The sequence below is a fragment of the Buteo buteo genome, chromosome 13 (assembly GCF_964188355.1).
Source record: "Buteo buteo chromosome 13, bButBut1.hap1.1, whole genome shotgun sequence".
NCBI lineage: Eukaryota > Metazoa > Chordata > Aves > Accipitriformes > Accipitridae > Buteo > Buteo buteo.
This window is the reverse complement of record NC_134183.1, coordinates 31,357,768-31,376,937: the sequence shown is the minus strand read 5'-3', so window position 1 is coordinate 31,376,937 and position 19,170 is coordinate 31,357,768. Positions and strand designations below refer to the sequence as shown.

The window sequence follows — 19,170 nt, the reverse complement described above, 5'->3', positions numbered from 1 at the left end:
AGTGTCACATTTTTCTTGTTTCCAAGGTCTTGTTATCATAACACTGGTGGACAAAAATGTAAGCATTATATTGCAACCGAACTAAGGCTTGTTATTTTTGCTTTTCTCCAATATGCTTTCTAATGAGGATACTGCATCAATTAACTTGCATTTCCTGAGTCACCTGCTGTTTAAGGTTACAACCTTAAAAAAGTCTACTTTTATATAAAATAAATACAGCTCCTAATTCAGTATGTTGTATTTAGATGTGCTTTCTATAAACTTCAGCAATTGACTATGATAAGCATCCTAATGGTAAGAAAGCTCATCGAAGCAATGAGCTAGCTTTGGGTTATAGATCTATTGTAGCAGGAAAGAACAAAGGTTCAAAGTACATCAGCTTCACCTTTTACTCGAGTATTTCCTGCTGAATACACCAAAAGATTCAATTTCAAGAACTCAAATTGCCTTTTATTACATACTGGAAAATTTTTTCAAGAACTTGTATATACAAGTTTGACGAAACATTTGACAATAATGTGAAATACCAAATGAGTGTAGAGATTGACTGGCAATCCAACGCAAGTGTACACAGAAGAGCATACGCTTCACTTTTAACTTGTGTGCCTGTGATCCACAAGAAGAGCTCTGTAAAGACAATCTGAACACATACTTTATTATATTAACTAGATGGCTAGATACAAAATATATTTTTTGCATTGTATTTAAGTGAATTTCAGGAATGCTAATTTCATCCTCTGGTGTTACAGTCTTCCATTGGATCTGCTTTGTTGGGTCGCAGATTCCATTTGAGTGTCACAAGAAAAGTGGTATATTTGAGCATTTACAAAGTGCCTTTTAGAAAAACATTTATCACTATGGCAGTGCTCATTTTTTTGCTAATTTTAAGAATACTTGTATTTAGCTTTTTTAATTTCACAACTACTATGCAACAACAAAAATTCTATGATTCTGTTTTCTGTGCTAGCTTTTATCTAGTGGAAAACAAGCTCTACTCTACTTTTCTGGACACTTTCATATATATTATGTAGGTATTTGGAGCATGTGCATGCTAAATTGTATAAACAGATTTGAAGTCTAAATCTGTACCCTTACACCAGAACATGAGCTTCAAAAAAAGAGGCAAATGAAGTAAATAGTCAGAAGTAGATATCGTCTTTCTGATACTCCATGAATATCTTGTAGTATTGTTTTCCAAGCTCACTATTAGAGATAAAAGCAATTCTGTTCCTTTTTTTGATCATCAGATACTATCATAGATATCAGCTGTGATAGTTGCTTTTGCAAGGTTAGTCACAGCAGGTTTTCAATTAAGTTTCCAGATGTATTTCATTTTGGATATTAACAAGCTCATCTGCTTATAACTTTTGCTACTACCAAGCTCAACTCGTGCAGAACAATGCCCTAGATTTCAGGAATTCTTTACCTTTTTTCCAAAGCTTCAAGACCTGTAAAGAAAAAAGGATATTAACAGAAACCTGTTTGAATAGCATGCCTGCCATCTCAAAAAAACCTGAAACCTTTTACTCCTTTATTGAAAGAGAAGCTGAATTATCTGGGAGTTTAAACCTCATAATGAGCATTGACATTTAACTCTTCTTCCTTTGTGACTAAATGACAATATTACTGTAACTACAGTATATTAGGTTTCAGGCACATCTGTCTGAAACTGGACATGTTACATGAATTCTTCTAATACAAGTATCTTAGGCAAAAAGATATACTCTGTAGCCACAATGCCTGCTCCAGCTAGATTTGTTCAAAAAGGAATTTAAAGTGGCAATACTGTCACTGAAAATAATAAGATAACAAACACTTAGCTTGACATATTTATTTTTCAAGGTCAATAAATAAATGTAAATACACAAATTTGGAAAAATCTTAGTAACAGAATGTTTTTAAACAACATTCTGGCTTAAAGTCTTTGTTATTGACACTACTGGAATATTTTCTGATCTGCTTAAAGTAGATAAGTCATTATGTTGGTGATCCTCCATCACATTAATTTGTTTGAAGAAGTTAGGCTGCTGCAAAGGAAAAAAAGACATCAACCTTTGCTCTGACATAGAAAATTATCTGAACTGCATACATTAAGTATTAGTTACTTTTCTGGGCATGACTTTTCTAGAGAATAGAGAAATTTTTAAATTTACAGTTCACGTATTAGAGACCTCCTACTGTTCATTACATCATTATTATAAAAGGGAAATTGTAACAAAAGTGGAAAAAAAGCAAAAGAGAAAAAGGCATGGAAGAAAAAAGTGATACAAACTGGCCCTTTAGTTAAGACATTCTTCCTTTATCTGTGTAATTTTGATTCTAGGTTCATAACAGATTTGTGCGATGACTGGTTCCCATCACTGCAGCAAGTCTGCTTGAAATAATTTTAAAGCAGCTTTTTACCAGTGGACTTTTGTTTAGACACCCTTTCTTTTGCAGACATTCTCCAAACACCTGAAACCAGGAATGTCATATTCCACCTGGCTGCCTTAGCCTTCCCAGATTATTGTATACTAATGCATTTACCCAGGCTTAGAGCATGATTACATAACTTGTCCAGGAGAAGCAGCCTTTTTCAAAAGTATCTACAAATTGCTAAATAGAAATTTTTATCAAAAAGGTTCAGCAAGAAAGTAACTGTTATTGACTTAATGGGAGTGGAGGAAGATTTGTGGTTCCCTCAAAATTCAGTAAGTATTCTGTTTCTGTATTCTATAAATACTACAAGACGCAACATGTTTATTTGGTTCCCATAAATTAGAAAAATCTGTTTTCCAAAAATTCTAAATTAGTGATTTAAAAAAAACAAAATATTACACCTGACCACCCTTCCAAACAACCTCAGAGAGCAGTCTCGCTTCTCTCTCACCCTTCAGAAGTGTGCTTTTTAAGGATACATGATTTACAAAACAAACAAAAAAGTGTGTTTTTAACTACAGTACACTTGCTTAAATACACAAGTGGACATGTTAACGTCATGTTAAAGTTCAAGGTACTTCTGGAAAAAAGGCAGATAGTTAGTTATTTTAACTCTGCATTCTTACATAGAATAATGATTATTATAGACCTTAGTTTCCTCTCATCATTCACCTATCATATGGAGAGGTCAATAAATAAGAACTTTTCTGGTCCAGTTTACCTACAAGAGAAAAAATACTAAAAGAAAAAGAAATTACCTATAAAATTACTTGTTTAACCCTGATAACATCTGAGTTGCCATACCCAGTTTGTAATTGCAAGAAAAGCAAACAATATTCGTCTTGCTTATTAATAAATGCCCCATTTTCTGTGACAATTTTTTGTATGATGTCTATCAAGTCACATATTCTTGGAGCAAGAAAGCTGGCTAGGAGGTGCAATGATAGCAGTAACACAGTATAAATCTGGGTTCAAAAAACCGAACATACCAGATCCAGAAGCAAAGAAATCTGGACACATTGAGGAGGCAGTGCCCAGCTGTTATTTGGGCTCTTGTGTCGTGAAGACTATACCCAGCCTAAGATATAGTTTCATACCATATAAGTAACACAGAACTCTGTTGTGCTAGTGTACAGACTTCAGGAAAAAGTCTTACACAAAATGAATTACCTCCGTTGTTTAGAGTAGAAGATAAAATAGCTTACTAACTGATGTAATGAGTAATGGATGTCACTATGACACAAAACTTGCCATGATTTGTGTGTTCAGCTACAAGGTGCAGTATTTCTTATGAACAACTCAAAGCACAGCCGTATCCAACTGTGATTTGGAATTCCATCTTGAGCAGCACGCACTATGACTTTGAAGAAAGTCTGTATGATTGTAACAAAGTCACCCATCCTCTCTTGAAACATGAACAAAATCCATGGGGTAATCAGGCACAGGCGGCATGTAACGGGTTTGTCTTCCTTTTTACTCCTTGTTTTTGCTTCTGAGGACATGCACTTGGGCTCCAGACTAAATCCATTTTCTATTACAAGAGAACACAGCTATTCTTCTCTTTTTCTCTCTCTTTCTCTCGAGGCTCTTTACGTTTGCGTTCATTACTCCCAGATTGTCTTCCGCTTGCTGGAGAAGCAGCACCTTGCACCTGCTGTGCAGAAAAAATAAAATCTTGAATAAAACAAACATTATTGTAGATGCAGTCTGAAGTATTACTCTGTGTTCAAGTTCACAAACAAAAGTTTAGTTGTTATGCAAACTGCAGAATTCAGGGAGGGTCTTTTTCTATAAATATTCCAGAACTGCCACAGAACTACTTATTTCTAAAAAAAAATGAAGTCAGCTGAAAATATGTTTCAAGTCCTGTGTGTCCCTTCTATTGTGTCCACATATTCAGATCAGTTGTTTCAGTAATAAAATTTGGCTTTGAGCATTTTCTGGCACTTCTATATTACTGTACTGGAATTTTTTCCTAGTTTCTTCTACAAGGACATATTTCACATTTCAGAAGTTGCAGAGTGAAAGTGTTGGTTTTGACAGGTAGATATGGCAAAGCAGCAGCTTTTTGTGACTAGAAACTAGTTAAGAACTTGACAAGGGGGTCGGTATACAAAGGCAACTTAAGTTCTGTTATTTCATCATTTATTCCAGCTGTTATCCATTGACAGTTGCAAATGAGCATGCTGTTAAGTCCTGTTAAGCAGGTTCTTCAGTTCTTTCTACCTTTTTGCAGCCAGCAGTAGTCAATCTTTATCATGGAAGTAGCTACTGATGATTCTATTAAAGCAACAAGCAGTGGAAATAACACAACTTTTACTTGTCAAAATTCTTATTTCATGCCTAACAAGCACATCAGTTAATGGTTCTGAATTGCTTCAGGCCATCAAAGATTCAGCCTTCATACAGATTATTTTTTACATATTTGTAAATAAAAGCAGTTTTAAGTCTTTAGCAGTTAAAACTCCCAGAATCCAGAACACCAACTTAAATATTGCCTCTTGCACACAGGATTCAGTTATATGGCAATTTTTTATATACATGTGCATGAGTCACATTTTCTAAGCATTTTGAATGCAACTCCTTATGGGGATGAGACAAAAAGGTGTACTGGGAGAAACTGTTAATTTCCTAGTTTTAAAGAGGACTGAATAGATTCACATATCATAGACAAAGACCTAAAAATGTAAAGAAACAAACTTCTGCAAGACAAAGACAAAACTTCAACTACTAATCAAAAAACTCTTACTTGAATGCTATTTTGCAAGTAATATAAAATATGAGTTAATACAATCTTTGTAACCTTATGTATTAACTCATCCCATCACTCCAACTTAAATAGTATGAATGAAACCCTAATTTAGAAGGTTAGGTCTGCTTTAAAAGTATTTAAGTGGCAGCAACTGCCGTATCTGCATGCATATTCCAACAATTATAGCATATGTCTTAAGATTCCTATATTCATCTCGTCACTTGCTGTATAGAATGTAAATAGCAGTCTTATCAGTCTGAAACATTTACAAATGTAGATGTGTCTATGTAACTATTAAGTTGATACTCTTTAAAAATCATGATCATATTCTGTAATAATGCTTTCTTACCTGGACCTGAGCAGCTGCTTGTTCTTGTTCCTGATAGTACTGAGAAGCTCTCCTGTCCTCCTCTTCCTGGAGCTTCTTCGCTAGCTCTAGATCACTGATTCCTTCTGGGATCTGTTCCCAGTTAATCTCTTGATTTTGCTGCTCTTGTTGTAGAGACAATGCCATCAGATAATCCTAAACGGTAAATTTGTTTATTAATGCTCTTTCCCATAGAAAATAGTCAAGTCATATCAAATGAATTTTTCAGCACATACAGCTACACAGTACTATCACTCTTCTCCCAGCCTCACCTTCAAATACATTTACCTCATGGAAAACAGGAATTTGTTTCAGAACCTGTTCATAACCTGAACTGCAGAAAGGCTAAACCAGCTACTTCACATTTCTCCTTTCACAGTGCCTATGTCACAGCATAACAAAACACAAAAGCTAATTTTAAAAAATCTGCTTTCGGGTTAAATTCCATTACCTGCATAGCAGCAAAAGACAGGCAGTGTCAGCTCATACCAGTTCTAGGTAGAAGTAAAGATTTTGAAGCTGTCTTTTTGTAATTTGCTATTTCTAATTAACACTCTGATTATGCTTGATAGAGTATCTGTCGCCACTCTCCTGAATAGGGTTGAGAGTACATCAATAAGGAACACTAACTCCTAAACAGATGAGAAAATAATCAAAAGGTAGGTTTTGGATATATCCAGACAGCAACTCAAGATATTACTACCCCTGTTATCTCTGCCAGATTCTTTATTCTGCAAGAGAGATGTACAGTGCTTGAATTTATTAAAAAGCATCTGCTTATTAATTTTAAAGTATTTAAAAAACATTAATGGTGATTATTATAAACTTATTTTGCTTGTTCAGAATGTAAGATTTCCAAGGAGCTTGGTCTTGCTATGTGCTTTTGCATGAACTGGTACAAGTAAGTCCTGTCTCAGACACAGCTTCTAGAAACTATTATATATAGTTAAGAATAACAAATACATACAGTCTGCTATAGTTTTTGTCCTACATTCAGCAAAGTTGGCATCAGAAGGCAAAGTTCAGTTATGAGAATATTCATGAGCTGAAATGAATCTGTTAAAGGGGCAAAGTTTCACAGTGCTGGTTTTGTTTCCATATACAAGGAAGATGTGACATTTCACCTGAATAAGTTTTTTGCAGAAGTGGATGCTGAGAGATTAAAATCAGATTTTCCAAACTATTCACCGTTGGTCTTATTCTTCCTCCCTTGAAGTCATGCTAATATTTGAAAGTAGGACTTTTGAGAACCCCAACCTAAGTATCTAAAGAATATTTTTATACTCCTATGAGTACACATACATAAACATCTGTGTAAGTAGACATATATATGACTAAAAGTAAGTACTAATTGTTATATATAGTCACAAGCAAACAGAAAAATACAATAGAAAGGCATAAATCCAGTACTTGATCTATTTGATCCTGCTGCCCTCTGTAGACAGTTTCAGGGTCTGATGGAGGCCGTAGGTGGAATTCAGAATCACAGAAATTTCCATCACCATCCACATTGTGTAAGCTTTCCCAGACAACTTTCTCTTCTGTAAGAAAGCCCTGGTCTGTCACCAGCAGGTAAAGCTGACCCTATGCAGAAGAATAAAGAAAACCTGTAAAACTAAAAAAAATTTTTTTACAATCTAATTAGCAGAAATGATCAGCTAATACAACTGTTGCATTCCAGTAAAATATTCACTTAGATTTTTTAGCAAGTTTAAAATTTAAATAAATCACTATACAGCATTAAAACACCAGATACTAGTATTCATTGCTAAATTAACAGCCACACTTAATTTCTGTGTTCCATCTTGTAATTTTTCATTATTAATGAAAGTTCATATTGACTAAAAATTAATATAAAACGTGAAAACATACCTTGATATCTCCTTGGAAACATACCTAAGTAGTACAACTCAAGACTGGCAAAGTAAATTTTAAATTCCAGGACAAATCACATTAAATTCCAAAGGCAAGATCTGGAGACAAAGGTGATCTTTCCAAATAATCCAAGAGCTATTACCTCAAAACAACCAGATCTCAAACTTCATGTTTTATAATGGGTTTTGACAGAATTTGAGGTTTATTTCAATTGAAAAAACTAAATTTAAGATTCTTGCTATCACTTGTCACCAATAACTGCTTTTCTTGGATATTAGCCTTTTTACAGTTCCATAAGGCTAAATTTCTCTATTTCAAACCCTGAAATTATAAAATGGGCTGGTCTGGGCCTGAAAGAGACAATACTAACAAGGCCAGAAGCCAAGGTACAGGAAGGATGAAATGCAAGCTTAGGTTGAAGGAATGGGAGAGGAGCTGAAAGCAAAGGGAAATTACAAAAACTGGCCTCAAGTAAAAGGAAATGGTGCTGCATGTTTGAGGGACAGAAAAGCAACACAAAAAAATTTTTTAAAAAATAATTATGTTTAAGTTTAAATTTAAAATTAGTTTTTAATCTTATCCTACCCCTTTTATAATGTTTTTAGAATTATACTCCAAAGCAAGAATGTTATTACTGACCATACAGCACATTAAGAATGAAGCTTCCATTAGTATTACTGAATGTACTGGATCAAGATATTCAATGCAAAACTTATTGCAGTGTTTTAGCTGTAAAAATCAAAGCAGTTTATTGCGACATCCACAAAAATTTGCTATTTGTATTACAGCAGCACACAACAGCTTCTCAAAGATCATTGTGCTAAACGTACCAAAACACAAGAGGCAAATGTTGTAATGATTTCATAGTCTGAACAGGCAAAAAAATGAAAACATTGCCCCTATTCAACAAGTACAGAACTAGCTCATTGATTTCTCTCAAGTCATTGAGACTGTCAGAGATGCTGAAATCAAAATCGGATCTCTTCAATCCTACTAAGTTTACAGCCATGCCTTCTGTGGCTGGTAGGTCACACAACACAACAAAAATATTATTTGAAGATTCATATGCAGCGATTGTTCTAATATTACCCAATACCACAAGATGCACTTATACAAAAGGCCAAACAGAACAGGTAAAAAACCCACAAAGGACACCACTATATGTTCAAGCTTTGGAATGGCAGTTACCCCAGCACGGGTGGGCTTGTAGACATAAATACAATTGTCAGCAACAATTTTGATCACATAACATGATCTAAGAAATCATCTTTCCCTCGGAAACCTGCCTAAAAACTGAATGCTACTTCTGATGCTTAAAAATCACCCAAAGAAAATAAAAGGAAATAATTCCACAACATTTCAAATTTGCACAGAATACATATTTCACAGCATCTTCTATATAAGAAGTCTTTTTAAAAAAATGTAAAAAAATAATAATAAAAAAAAAATAATCACAGAATCTTTCAGGTAAGTGTATTTGAACCTTTTAAATTTTATTTTGACCAGTACATTGATTCAAACAAAACCTAAAAAGAAAAAAAAAAGGGGGGGAGGGGGGTACATCAAGTTTTCTTCTATTATGCCATACTTTTTAAATTACTTTTTAAACAGCTCAAACAGTGTAGCTTAATAATACTGAAATAGTAAAGTGTTAATGCTTTCATAATCTCCCACCTATACGCTGAACTTTTCACACACTAATATTAAAGTATATCATTACCTTTATGGGATTAGAATCTAGTATCTGTCATTCAAAGATATTTTAAAGCTAACACTTGTTTGAAGTAGAGAACTGTTTCAATCTTAAATAAAATTCATATTCTTACTTTCCATTTTTAACACTTCCTCAGCTGAACTATACCTGAACACTGGTTTTAAAAACATCATTAGAGTAAATAAATAAAAAAATATTCTAATACAGCTCCCTGATGAAAGGCAATAAACTGCATTACGTATCATCACATTACCTAAACAATACCATTCCAATTCCAATACCAATTGCATTGTTTAAAAACATGCTGCTTCACTTTAACAAAATCTAGCAAACCAACAAAGACAGGCTCCCTAGTACTTGTGAAGAGACAGAGTTCCTTTTCACTTTATTGGAATGAAGTAACAATAGGAAAGCACAGATCACAGATCCAAAGAAATCTTTCCCTTTTTGTTTTTTTAATCAAGTGCTCTGATCTCTACTTCGTATTAGTATAATTTAATGGAATTTCTCAAAAAAACCAAACAGATTCTCAAGGACCCTCATAATATTGCTCATAGTCATGTAACTTTTGGTAATAATTGGACAACTTTCAGTTTCATATACCAAATAATAAGTCAGCTCTTTTTGTATTAGGTGTAATGTAGCTATTCATCTCCACAGATACCAATCTTCCTAGAACTTCAATATTTTAAAGTTCTTCGCAACAAGCAAAGAGAGGCCATATTTACAGACTGGTTCTATAGGCACTGTTTTAATGCCATGCATGTTCTCTTCCCAATCTTAAAGGCTCACAAGCCAACTTCACTGGCACACCCAAATTCCACTGAAGGGATTTTGTCATATGAGAAAATCTTTTTATCATATGACCTTCATGCTGCCTCTAAATTTGAGCTGCACTCAGTAACAACATGCCTGGTGCCAGGAACCAGCCACCATTCTCCAGCACTGAAGAGATCATGAGATCGGTCTAGCTGCTAAGAGATAGTGATATACAACCAACATAACACTGGGATTTCTGACTTGATGTGTCCAGTAGTTTTAGACCCCATTTTAGCCTACCAAACAAAGTTTTGCACTTCAGCTCCACTCAGCACAACACTCGAGCAGGAAAAGAGAAAGAAGGTGCACAGTGACAGAATCAGTAAGGATTATTAAGTGTAGAAACATTTATTTACACTGAACTAAACAATTATGAAGGCAGCTTTAAAAAAGGCAAAAAAGAGAATGTGTTTTCTACTTAATAGGTCATGGTCCTGATTCTCCATTTGCTTTCTAGTCAGGGTTACAGCTAAAACAGCATGTTCAGCACACTAAGGTCATGCAATTAAGCTAACAAATGTACATAAACATGCTTTTCAAGTATACCGTGCAAGAACAGTATCATACTTTACAAAATAAATGTGTTTCTACCTTCATAAAATCTTAACTGGCCCTTTCTAAAGTATTACCAGCTTATCTTTTAGGTTTATTTTTAAGTGTGGTGGGTTTTTAGTAAATACAGTCTCATGGGTTAATACTGCCCCCCAAAATCCTAGCACATAATATACAGCAATAATAACTACTAAGGACTGTTGTCAATAGGGAGTAAAACAATAAAAGAAAGTCTCAAGTGCGTAACTGTTCAGGTAAACTGTGCCTACAATAAAGTTAGGAATAATTATTTATCCAAAGAATCAATATCTAGATATTGTAGACCAATGCCCAGATTTTATAGTTTCACATATAAAAAGCTTAAATAAAGCCAAGGATAAAAGCAAGATTATTCTCCTAGAAGAATAAGCTGCTCTTGTTTGCACAAAGAAAACCCAAAAAACCAAAACTTTCTGAAATGCAAACAGATGTAGGCTGCAGCTGGTGTTCCTGGTTACAAGACCTCCTTTCCTGGGTTAATTTCATGACCAGATTAAGTAATTAAAATTAATGCTTTTAAACTATTTGCTCTGATGCCAATTATCAAGTTTCCAGCAATTTAGAAAACTGAAAAGGAAAACCAAACACCTGTCCAATAGCTTCATACAGTAAAGACAAACATTTTAAGCCTTATCCTTTGAAGTCTATATAAATGTTCTCTTGGACTTCTGGATCAGACCCCTTGGTTTCTATAAAGGTGTTTAATGTTGACATGAATGAGTGCTATTATTTTGAGATTAGTCTAATCTATCTGAATGTTTTAACTGTTAGAGAAAATTAAGGTTTGTTGTTGTTTTTTTTTAAATTGTACACCATTTGGTTCAACAGAATAACCCTCAGAATAAAAACTGTACACTTATTAAGAAATGGAAAATATTTAAACATGTTTAAGAAGCTACATGCACTGCCTCTACTATGCCAAACTCAGACATCATCTTAAATGCCCAAGGAAAAAGCGCAACTATTGCTATGAAATATACTTTGTATTTGAAGAAAAGTCTGTGTTGAGTTCTGAAACAGAAACCCAACATTTATCAAGTAGAAAACATAACTGCAACACACAAAAATCCAAACAGGTGTCTTTTCAGTAAAGAAAATAAGATTGTATTACAGTCACATCAGTGGGAAAAATGTTCCAACTGAACTAAGATATTCTTACCAAACTGATCCCCTCTTTACAGTCCTGTTTTTCCTTGATCTAGGGAATTATCATGTGATGTATTATTATCTGTGTAATGCAAAGCAAAGGCAAAAAAAAAAAAATCACATCTTTAACTGCTGAAAATTACTACTGTATAATCACATGAGCCAAGACATTAATAGGTAATTAAAGGGACAAGAAGTAGAATGAGTACTCCAGCAAATGGATAAGTAACAGTGAAAGAGATTAAAAATCTGATAACCAAACTGCAATTATTAACTAACACTCACCATACTTCAACAGATGTCTAATATGAAAGAATTGCCATACTTGCTTTTCTTTTATATGTGATAATGACATTTTAAAAAATGTTACATAATTTTTCTTTAAACAAACATGATCGTAATACTCGAAAGTTTTTTCAGATCAGAAATTACAATATATTATGCACATTTCAAATTTCAGAAGAGGAATAGTAAACTATTAATTATTCAAGACTACACTAAATAATATAACTGAGTAAACAAATTATAATTGAACTGCTAGACTATTTCTATTCTGAAATGCAATCTGTGAATCTTTACAATTACATTATGATATCAACTCAGCAGCTTTAAAAACACTGAAGTCTTCAGAAGAAGATTACTTCAAAACTTTTCATAGTAATTTCTGAAAAAATGCACTGTCACCATTCTTCTATTATTGTTACTTTACTCGTCAACTTCCACAATTTTAAGGCAAATGCTGTATCTAAAACGGAAAAAATTATTATTGAATGAGCCCTTTCCATTTAACTGTTACTCCCTGAGCCTGGAATCTGGAAGATACGTAAAAATGGCACAATAGTTACCTGCCTGAAGATTAACTTTTTAGAAGTGTCCATATACTAAATTGAACTGGAATATTTCAAAACAGTAACAAATATTTTCAAATACAGTGACAGTGAACTAAAAACACTTTTCCCCCTTTTGCTTTTTTTCCCTTGTTCACAAGTCAAATACTCTTTTTAAAATAATAAACATTTTAAAAAGTGTTCTAATACAACTCTCACCTATTATTATCCAGCTCAAGGCCCAAAGTATTATCTGCATCCCCATTAATGCCTTTTAAATATGTGCTAGCAGACACTGTTAATAAGCTTTTGCCTACAGTATATAATGGCACTGATACCTCCCTAATCTACACCAGGTATTCATAATGTTGCTGTATGTTCATAACCATTCTATTTCTGATCTTGCGAGAAGCACTTAAAAGAGTGAAAGAAACCAAAACAAACAACCCACCTACATTATTGTTAATTTAGTAACAGTAAAAAAATAATATCAAAGGGAAAGCCACATTTGTGAGGAGTCACCCCAGTTCCCTTCGTTACAAATTCCTTTACTATCCATGCAAAAAAATAAAGAACATCTTGGAATCAATAGAGACACTGGACACAAAAGGAAGCACGAGTACATTAACCAGCCTAACAATCATACTAGTTGGGCACTAGTATACCCAATGTTTCCAAAGAGTTCTTGCCACTATGCAACACCTTGTAACAGCAGCCTATGAAAAAAAATTTTCAAAGCTAAGATACAGGAATTCATAATACTGCACTGTTTATTCACACTTTCATGTAATTCTCATTTCAATAAAACAGCCCTCTAAAATAAGCAATCCAAAAGCAAGGTAAAGATCCTTTGATCTGACAGTGGAAAGCCACTCTAAATTCAGCGTAATTGGGTAAAGTGTTGTCAGTGTTAGTAAATCTTCCCTGCAAATGCTTTGTAATAAAGACTTAAACAGGAAGTTCAAATTATAAGCACAAAGGATATTACCAGTCTCCACATCTCCCATTTCTACTCTAAAATATCCACAAGATTATCCCTTACTAAGGAATGACAGATAAATGCATATATAATATATTTTAAAAGAGAAAAATATCTATTCTCTCTAAAAAAAACTTACCAGATGGGATGTGGAAAGAACTCTAATACAACTTAAAAAAATAAATCTGTTCAAGCAAGCACCACAAATATTAAAAATGGCTCAATCACAATCATATGACTGTTACATGGCACCAATATGGAGCAGAACTAAGGCTATTTAGGTTCATCTGTTTTATTAGAAAAACTGATATATTGAACTTCAAGATGTCTCCAATTTATGAATTTTGCTTTGAGTTATTTCAATATCACCAAGTATTTCTTTTTCTTAAATTACTCACACCTGCTCCTCAATTCTAAAGCCAATTCTAGAAAAGATAAGCGTATAAAAGAACTTGGAACAAGTTTCTGCATTTCCTTTGAAAAAGCTTAGCGATCTGTTGTTTTTTTTTCTTTCCTCCAGTAAGTGCAGTTAAGATCAACCTACATTCTACTTTCTTTGAAATATACTGAAATCCAAGTCCTTCCACTAAAATATTGGCCCCCAAAAAATCCTACTGAACTTAAGAAACATCTCCAGCATATAAGTTGCTGTATCTGCTGTACATGAAAGCTTCCAAATAAAAGTATTAGCTTCATTAGAATAATACTTAAACAGCCTAATGTACTTAAGGACTTTTCATTATAAATTCTTGCTAATCATTCAAAGTATAAATGTTTTAAAAAATATACAAGTTTTATTACATGTACATAACTTTTATTATAATTCCCTTTTGTTTAACTTCATAACTGTTTCGTTTGTGTGTTTCCAGATATTGGTTTGGAGGGGGAAGAGGGAAGGGCAGTATTCAAGACAGACAAACAAATTGCATGGTTTTTGCCCTAAAAGTTCTACACCTTAATTTTCTTTGGCATATATTGTCTTCAGTTTTCCTAAGTGAGGGACTTTTCTCCATAGTCCAGCTACTGCTGACTACAGCGCAAACTATGAAGTAAAAGAAACTCCATTAAAAATCTGCAGAGTTAGCATTAAACTTAGTAAAAGGAAAGAGTAAAACAGTTGAAAAATCTCAAATCTTGTGACAACAATGCATGTGGCACTCATATGAGTATACCGGAGGTCCAAAAATTTTTGGACAGCTAATCTTGGCTAAAAGCCCAAGTCAAGCCTATTTCAGACTTCCTTGATATGAAAGAATACCTAGTCATATAGCTATTGCAAATAGCTAGGTAGGTTAGAAACAGACAGAAGGACTACTGCTGACTTTTAAAAATACAAAATAAAGAATTTCTGGTTTTATTACAACAGTTTCTTGATATCTCAAATTCTGTAATGTACCACTCACCAGAAAACCAAGGCAAAATGAAGAACCCTGTTTAGAAGTGACAACCCCAAGAACTAAAAGCCTGTAGATAACATAGAAATTGAACACTAGCTGCAAGTGAGGTCACCATAATGACTATGAAACACAAGAATGATGGCCCATATTCCAAAACTTAGCATTACAGAAGTCTAAGACTTGTCAAAAAGGACAGGATTAAAGCCATAGTGACTTAGAAGCAGTAAAGCTTAAATACACAACTAACAAATAATACTATTCTTCAAATATTTTAACTCAGTATTTCTTAGGACTTGGACTTAGTTCTTACAGTTAAAATTCAGACACAGATTTCTACTCACTGCCTTGACCTGTTCTGTATTATTAATATTGGTTAAGGATATTTAACTCATTGAAGTATTGCATTGTATTTCTTTAAGGAAAAAGGATCTAAACTGAGAAGTGTATGTTTACAAGTGTGAAGCTGATAAAAGCACTGACACACACCAGGTTTTGGCCTTTAATCTAAATACTGGGCTGTAGAAGACGATAAACAGTCCACATTCTACAAACAAAATTATGTATTTATAATTCACAAGGTCAAAGTGATACTCGACTGTATTTAATGCAAAGAATATTTTATATTTTAAAAGCTTTAATAATAGCACAAACCCAAATTATTTCCAGGAGGATTTAAGTATTTTATCTGGAATATCCTGTAAACAAAGTAAAAAAGGTTTCCTGTGCTTCTAGTACCATCTGTACCCAGAAAGTACATCTGTACTTGTACTTAGTATTTTCTTTTTAAAACCACATTGTTTTGAAGTTGGGGGTCTTTTTTTCCCCATAATGAAAGCAACCATAAAACAATGTACAGGCTTACTTGACAAACCTCTACCAACTATTGCACAAGCTATATTTAGAAAAATGGAGAGAAACAAAACTACACCTCTTACAATTGTGACCTAAATTAACTTCATCAGGAAATATAACACTTATAGTTTTGACCATAAACAGATATATTCCATAGCACCTTTTTTTTTTTTTTTAATGAAGGGCAGAGAAAGATCGTTTTACCTGTTCTACTGCTTTAAGAGAGTATCATTGTACATAGATTTAAAACAAATCTTAGATGTACTCTAAGAAGCTGTTAGAAAGCCAAACGTTTTACCTGTTTGTAGAGTTGATCATTATTTATCAGGACTATTCAGAGCTTTAGATCAGCTTATGAGTATTTATTCAAAATGCCAAAGATAAGCATTGACAGTTAAGATTAGCAGAGACGGAAAAAAAAGGATTAGTACTGCCAAAAGGAAGTTAGTGTCTTTCACATGAGGTATATGACATTACCGTATAATAGATGGCAAAAACAGTGGTTCCTTAATGTTTTTGTATGTTACACACCCCCTTTTTTGCATTTATTACCATTATTCATAAATGCAAGTGTACATGAAATTAAAGTCTTATTAAATAACAGATAACCAAAATATAATTACAAGAGTTCTGCACAAAGGTAAAAACTCATATGTATGTTTGAGAGAATGTCTAAACCTAAGGATGATTTGACACTGCAAGCCAATGAAAAGTTTACATCAAAATATTCACATTTATCACTGAAGAAATGGGAATGATTAAGTCTTAGGAGACAAATTGACTATGCCCATTTCTACCCAAGTCAGATATATAAAAATACACTATCATCTTAGTATAGGCAAAGTTATATTAGAACAAAGACTGTAAACTTGCCAAGCCAGATTCTCCATTCCACAGAGGAAGGAGACCCAGAAGCATTAACCAAGTTGTCACTTGCTTTTTGTATCCTGGAATACTCATTTCACAATTCTCACCATTTCACTTCCCCAGTTTCAGATTAAAAAAAAATAATAATAAAAATCTCTTCCCTAACAAAGGAAACCAATATTGTAGCTCATCTCAACTTCTTCAAATGTTTGGTGTTTTGAACACCATGATGGAGCTATTCATCTACTGGCCCAAATGTGAAGCAAAGTTCTATATCCTCAGAAACAAGATATTAAATAAATTCATTAACCTTATCATTGCCAATCACAAACTGCAAGTAAATTTAAGCTATGTAAGAAAGGCAGTTAACACAGGGAGCAAACTGAGCATAAAGGGAAAAGCTACAATAAGATTTAAAGTGATAATGGATCCTGATATCTAAAACACTGTAATCAATAATTCACAAGTAACATTTGCTTACATTCACCAAAAGCCGTACTTACATATAACAAGAAACTGGAATTTATTTCTATTTCAAGACAGAGAAAAACAAGATTTGCCAAAAATGTTGAATATACCTTGTATTTGGTCATGGTGCTAAAATGGTTGTTCCTGAAGAACACACAAAGCTCTCCCTCCTGGACAGCTGAAGTCAACTCACAGAGTCCATGGTATGTCAACTGTGTAGCTGTGTTATTTAGAAATTGCTCAGCTACAAATCCTACAAAAGCAATATATACTGTTATGTGTGTCTATTACATACTTCCTAATATATAAAACCTGTTTACAATGGTAATATTTTTCCCATCTCCTCCCTACTAAGATGCCCCCATATTGCCACAAATCTCAGGGAACGCATTCAGAGAGGGGAAAACGAGTTGAAAGGTCTAAAACCTCAGCACTGTAGATAACTCTCTCATGTTCAGAAATGCTATATCTGCTTCTAATATTACTGATTTTTTCCTTTTGATCAGGTGGTATATAATTTATATTCTAACTATAGGAGATAATACCAATAGCCAAGTTGAAATCTGAATGCTGCCCATAATACCTTTTCATAAAAGGAAGTTCTCTCCAGCCTTTTAAAAAGTATATTTAATAGATCAAGAGAATGAAGCTGATCCTTGGTTTGGAAATTGCATCAGGGAAGTTTAGAAGACAAGCACAGTGCTGTCTGCCTGCCCAGGGAAAGAAGTTCAGCAGACAGAATGCAGCTCTCCACACTTCTATCTCTACATGCCCAGACCCACATACAAGTATGTAACTAAGATTAGAGAGAGTAGATACTCTGATAAAGCTTGGAAAAAAGTTACCCACCTTCACTAACCAGTTCACTGTTGTCTGACTGTTTACAAGAAATTATCTTCTCCACTAGCTGATTGTAACTGCAGTTACCAACTGCTTTTACTATGTCAGCAACCTGTAGCAGGAAGGAACAGCATATAGAACAGACAACTTAGCCTTTGTGAAGAACAGAACACAACTGTAAGCCTAAGGCAATTATTCATAAGAAAATAAGAAGAGTTTCAAAGAGAGGACATTATCCCCCTAAAAATGCTAGGCCAAAAAGTTTTAGCCCAGATTGTTACACATTTTGCTGTCTCAGATCCCGTTTTAAATCCTTAAGTTAATGCTTTACTTCAAAAGCTGTTGCTAAAGCAGATGGAGGAGAGAATGGGGCATCAGTTGTCTCAGTTGGGCAGCAGGGAAGTCCAGCGGGATAAGAGAACAGCAACTTTCATGAACAAGGCATAAAAAGAAAAAAAAAATCTGAGGCAAATTATTCCAGCCAAACTCACCAGTTTCTCCCTAAGTAAACAGTACCAGTTTACTGTTTATTAAATAATATCATTAAAAATAAATTACATGTTTGTTAAAGATGCACTTCTCTCTAATTGGTTCTAACATGCTCAGTTCTCAAAAGCAGCAACTAGTAAATCAGAAGAAAGGAGGAGAGCAACCTTGCATTCCTTCCAAGTGTTCCCTAACTAGCTTTCAAAAATGACGACTGGGACACCATATCTGGCAGCTTTCTACCTCCCTCGGAACAACAATTCTCATTTACATAGTCATTAATTCAGCACAGAAGGTTTTGAAAGTTAGTTTGACTATAGACCTATTCTCTGCAAAGTTACTACACTAAAAAACACGTATAGTCTGTATTCACTCCTCTCTGAAGGAAATCCATTTTTTCTGACTAAAAAACCCATTGCCATAATTACTATTATTGACTCCAGTTAAAATTCTGCAACATCTCCCCTCCCCCCAATAAAATTCAGAATAACTTGTATTCTGTTTGAATTATTGAAAAAAACAACAAAAAAGTTACCTGAGGGTCCACTAACCATCCATGGTATAAGGGGATATCAAGAAGATCAAACACTATGCATTCAGGTGTGTATTCAAATACTCGTACACCTGTAAACTTCACGTTGACATCCAGACCCGTCTGTAACTTATGTAGAATCGCCATTGCATCACTCATATTCTGACAGCAGAAAGGAAAAAAAAACAACCAACAGATGACTAAATAGAGCTTTGTACACTTGGTGGTTACTCTTGTAAG

General features: G+C 34.0%; 1 protein-coding gene across 5 annotated transcripts in view; it reads right to left on the bottom strand.

The window, feature by feature from the left end:
- Positions 1-428: 428 nt before the first annotated feature.
- The window catches only part of MINDY2 (MINDY lysine 48 deubiquitinase 2), a 34,594-nt gene continuing 15,852 nt past the window's right edge, over positions 429-19,170 (bottom strand). The window contains exons 4-10 of one of the 5 annotated variants that reach the window (XR_012652821.1): positions 18,934-19,092; positions 17,922-18,024; positions 17,183-17,325; positions 6,948-7,121; positions 5,520-5,693; positions 3,670-4,072; positions 429-2,027 (exon numbers count right to left, since the gene is read on the bottom strand). Coding sequence is in view for 3 of the 5 variants with exons in the window: in XM_075045403.1 (XP_074901504.1) it covers positions 3,953-4,072; positions 5,520-5,693; positions 6,948-7,121; positions 17,183-17,325; positions 17,922-18,024; positions 18,934-19,092 (873 nt within the window). In the remaining 2 variants the exon portion in view is untranslated. Of the gene's footprint in view, positions 4,073-4,414; positions 4,699-5,519; positions 5,694-6,947; positions 7,122-17,182; positions 17,326-17,921; positions 18,025-18,933; positions 19,093-19,170 lie in introns of those variants that run through there. The other 4 variants (XR_012652822.1, XM_075045404.1, XM_075045403.1 and 1 more) reach the window with 4 other exon arrangements.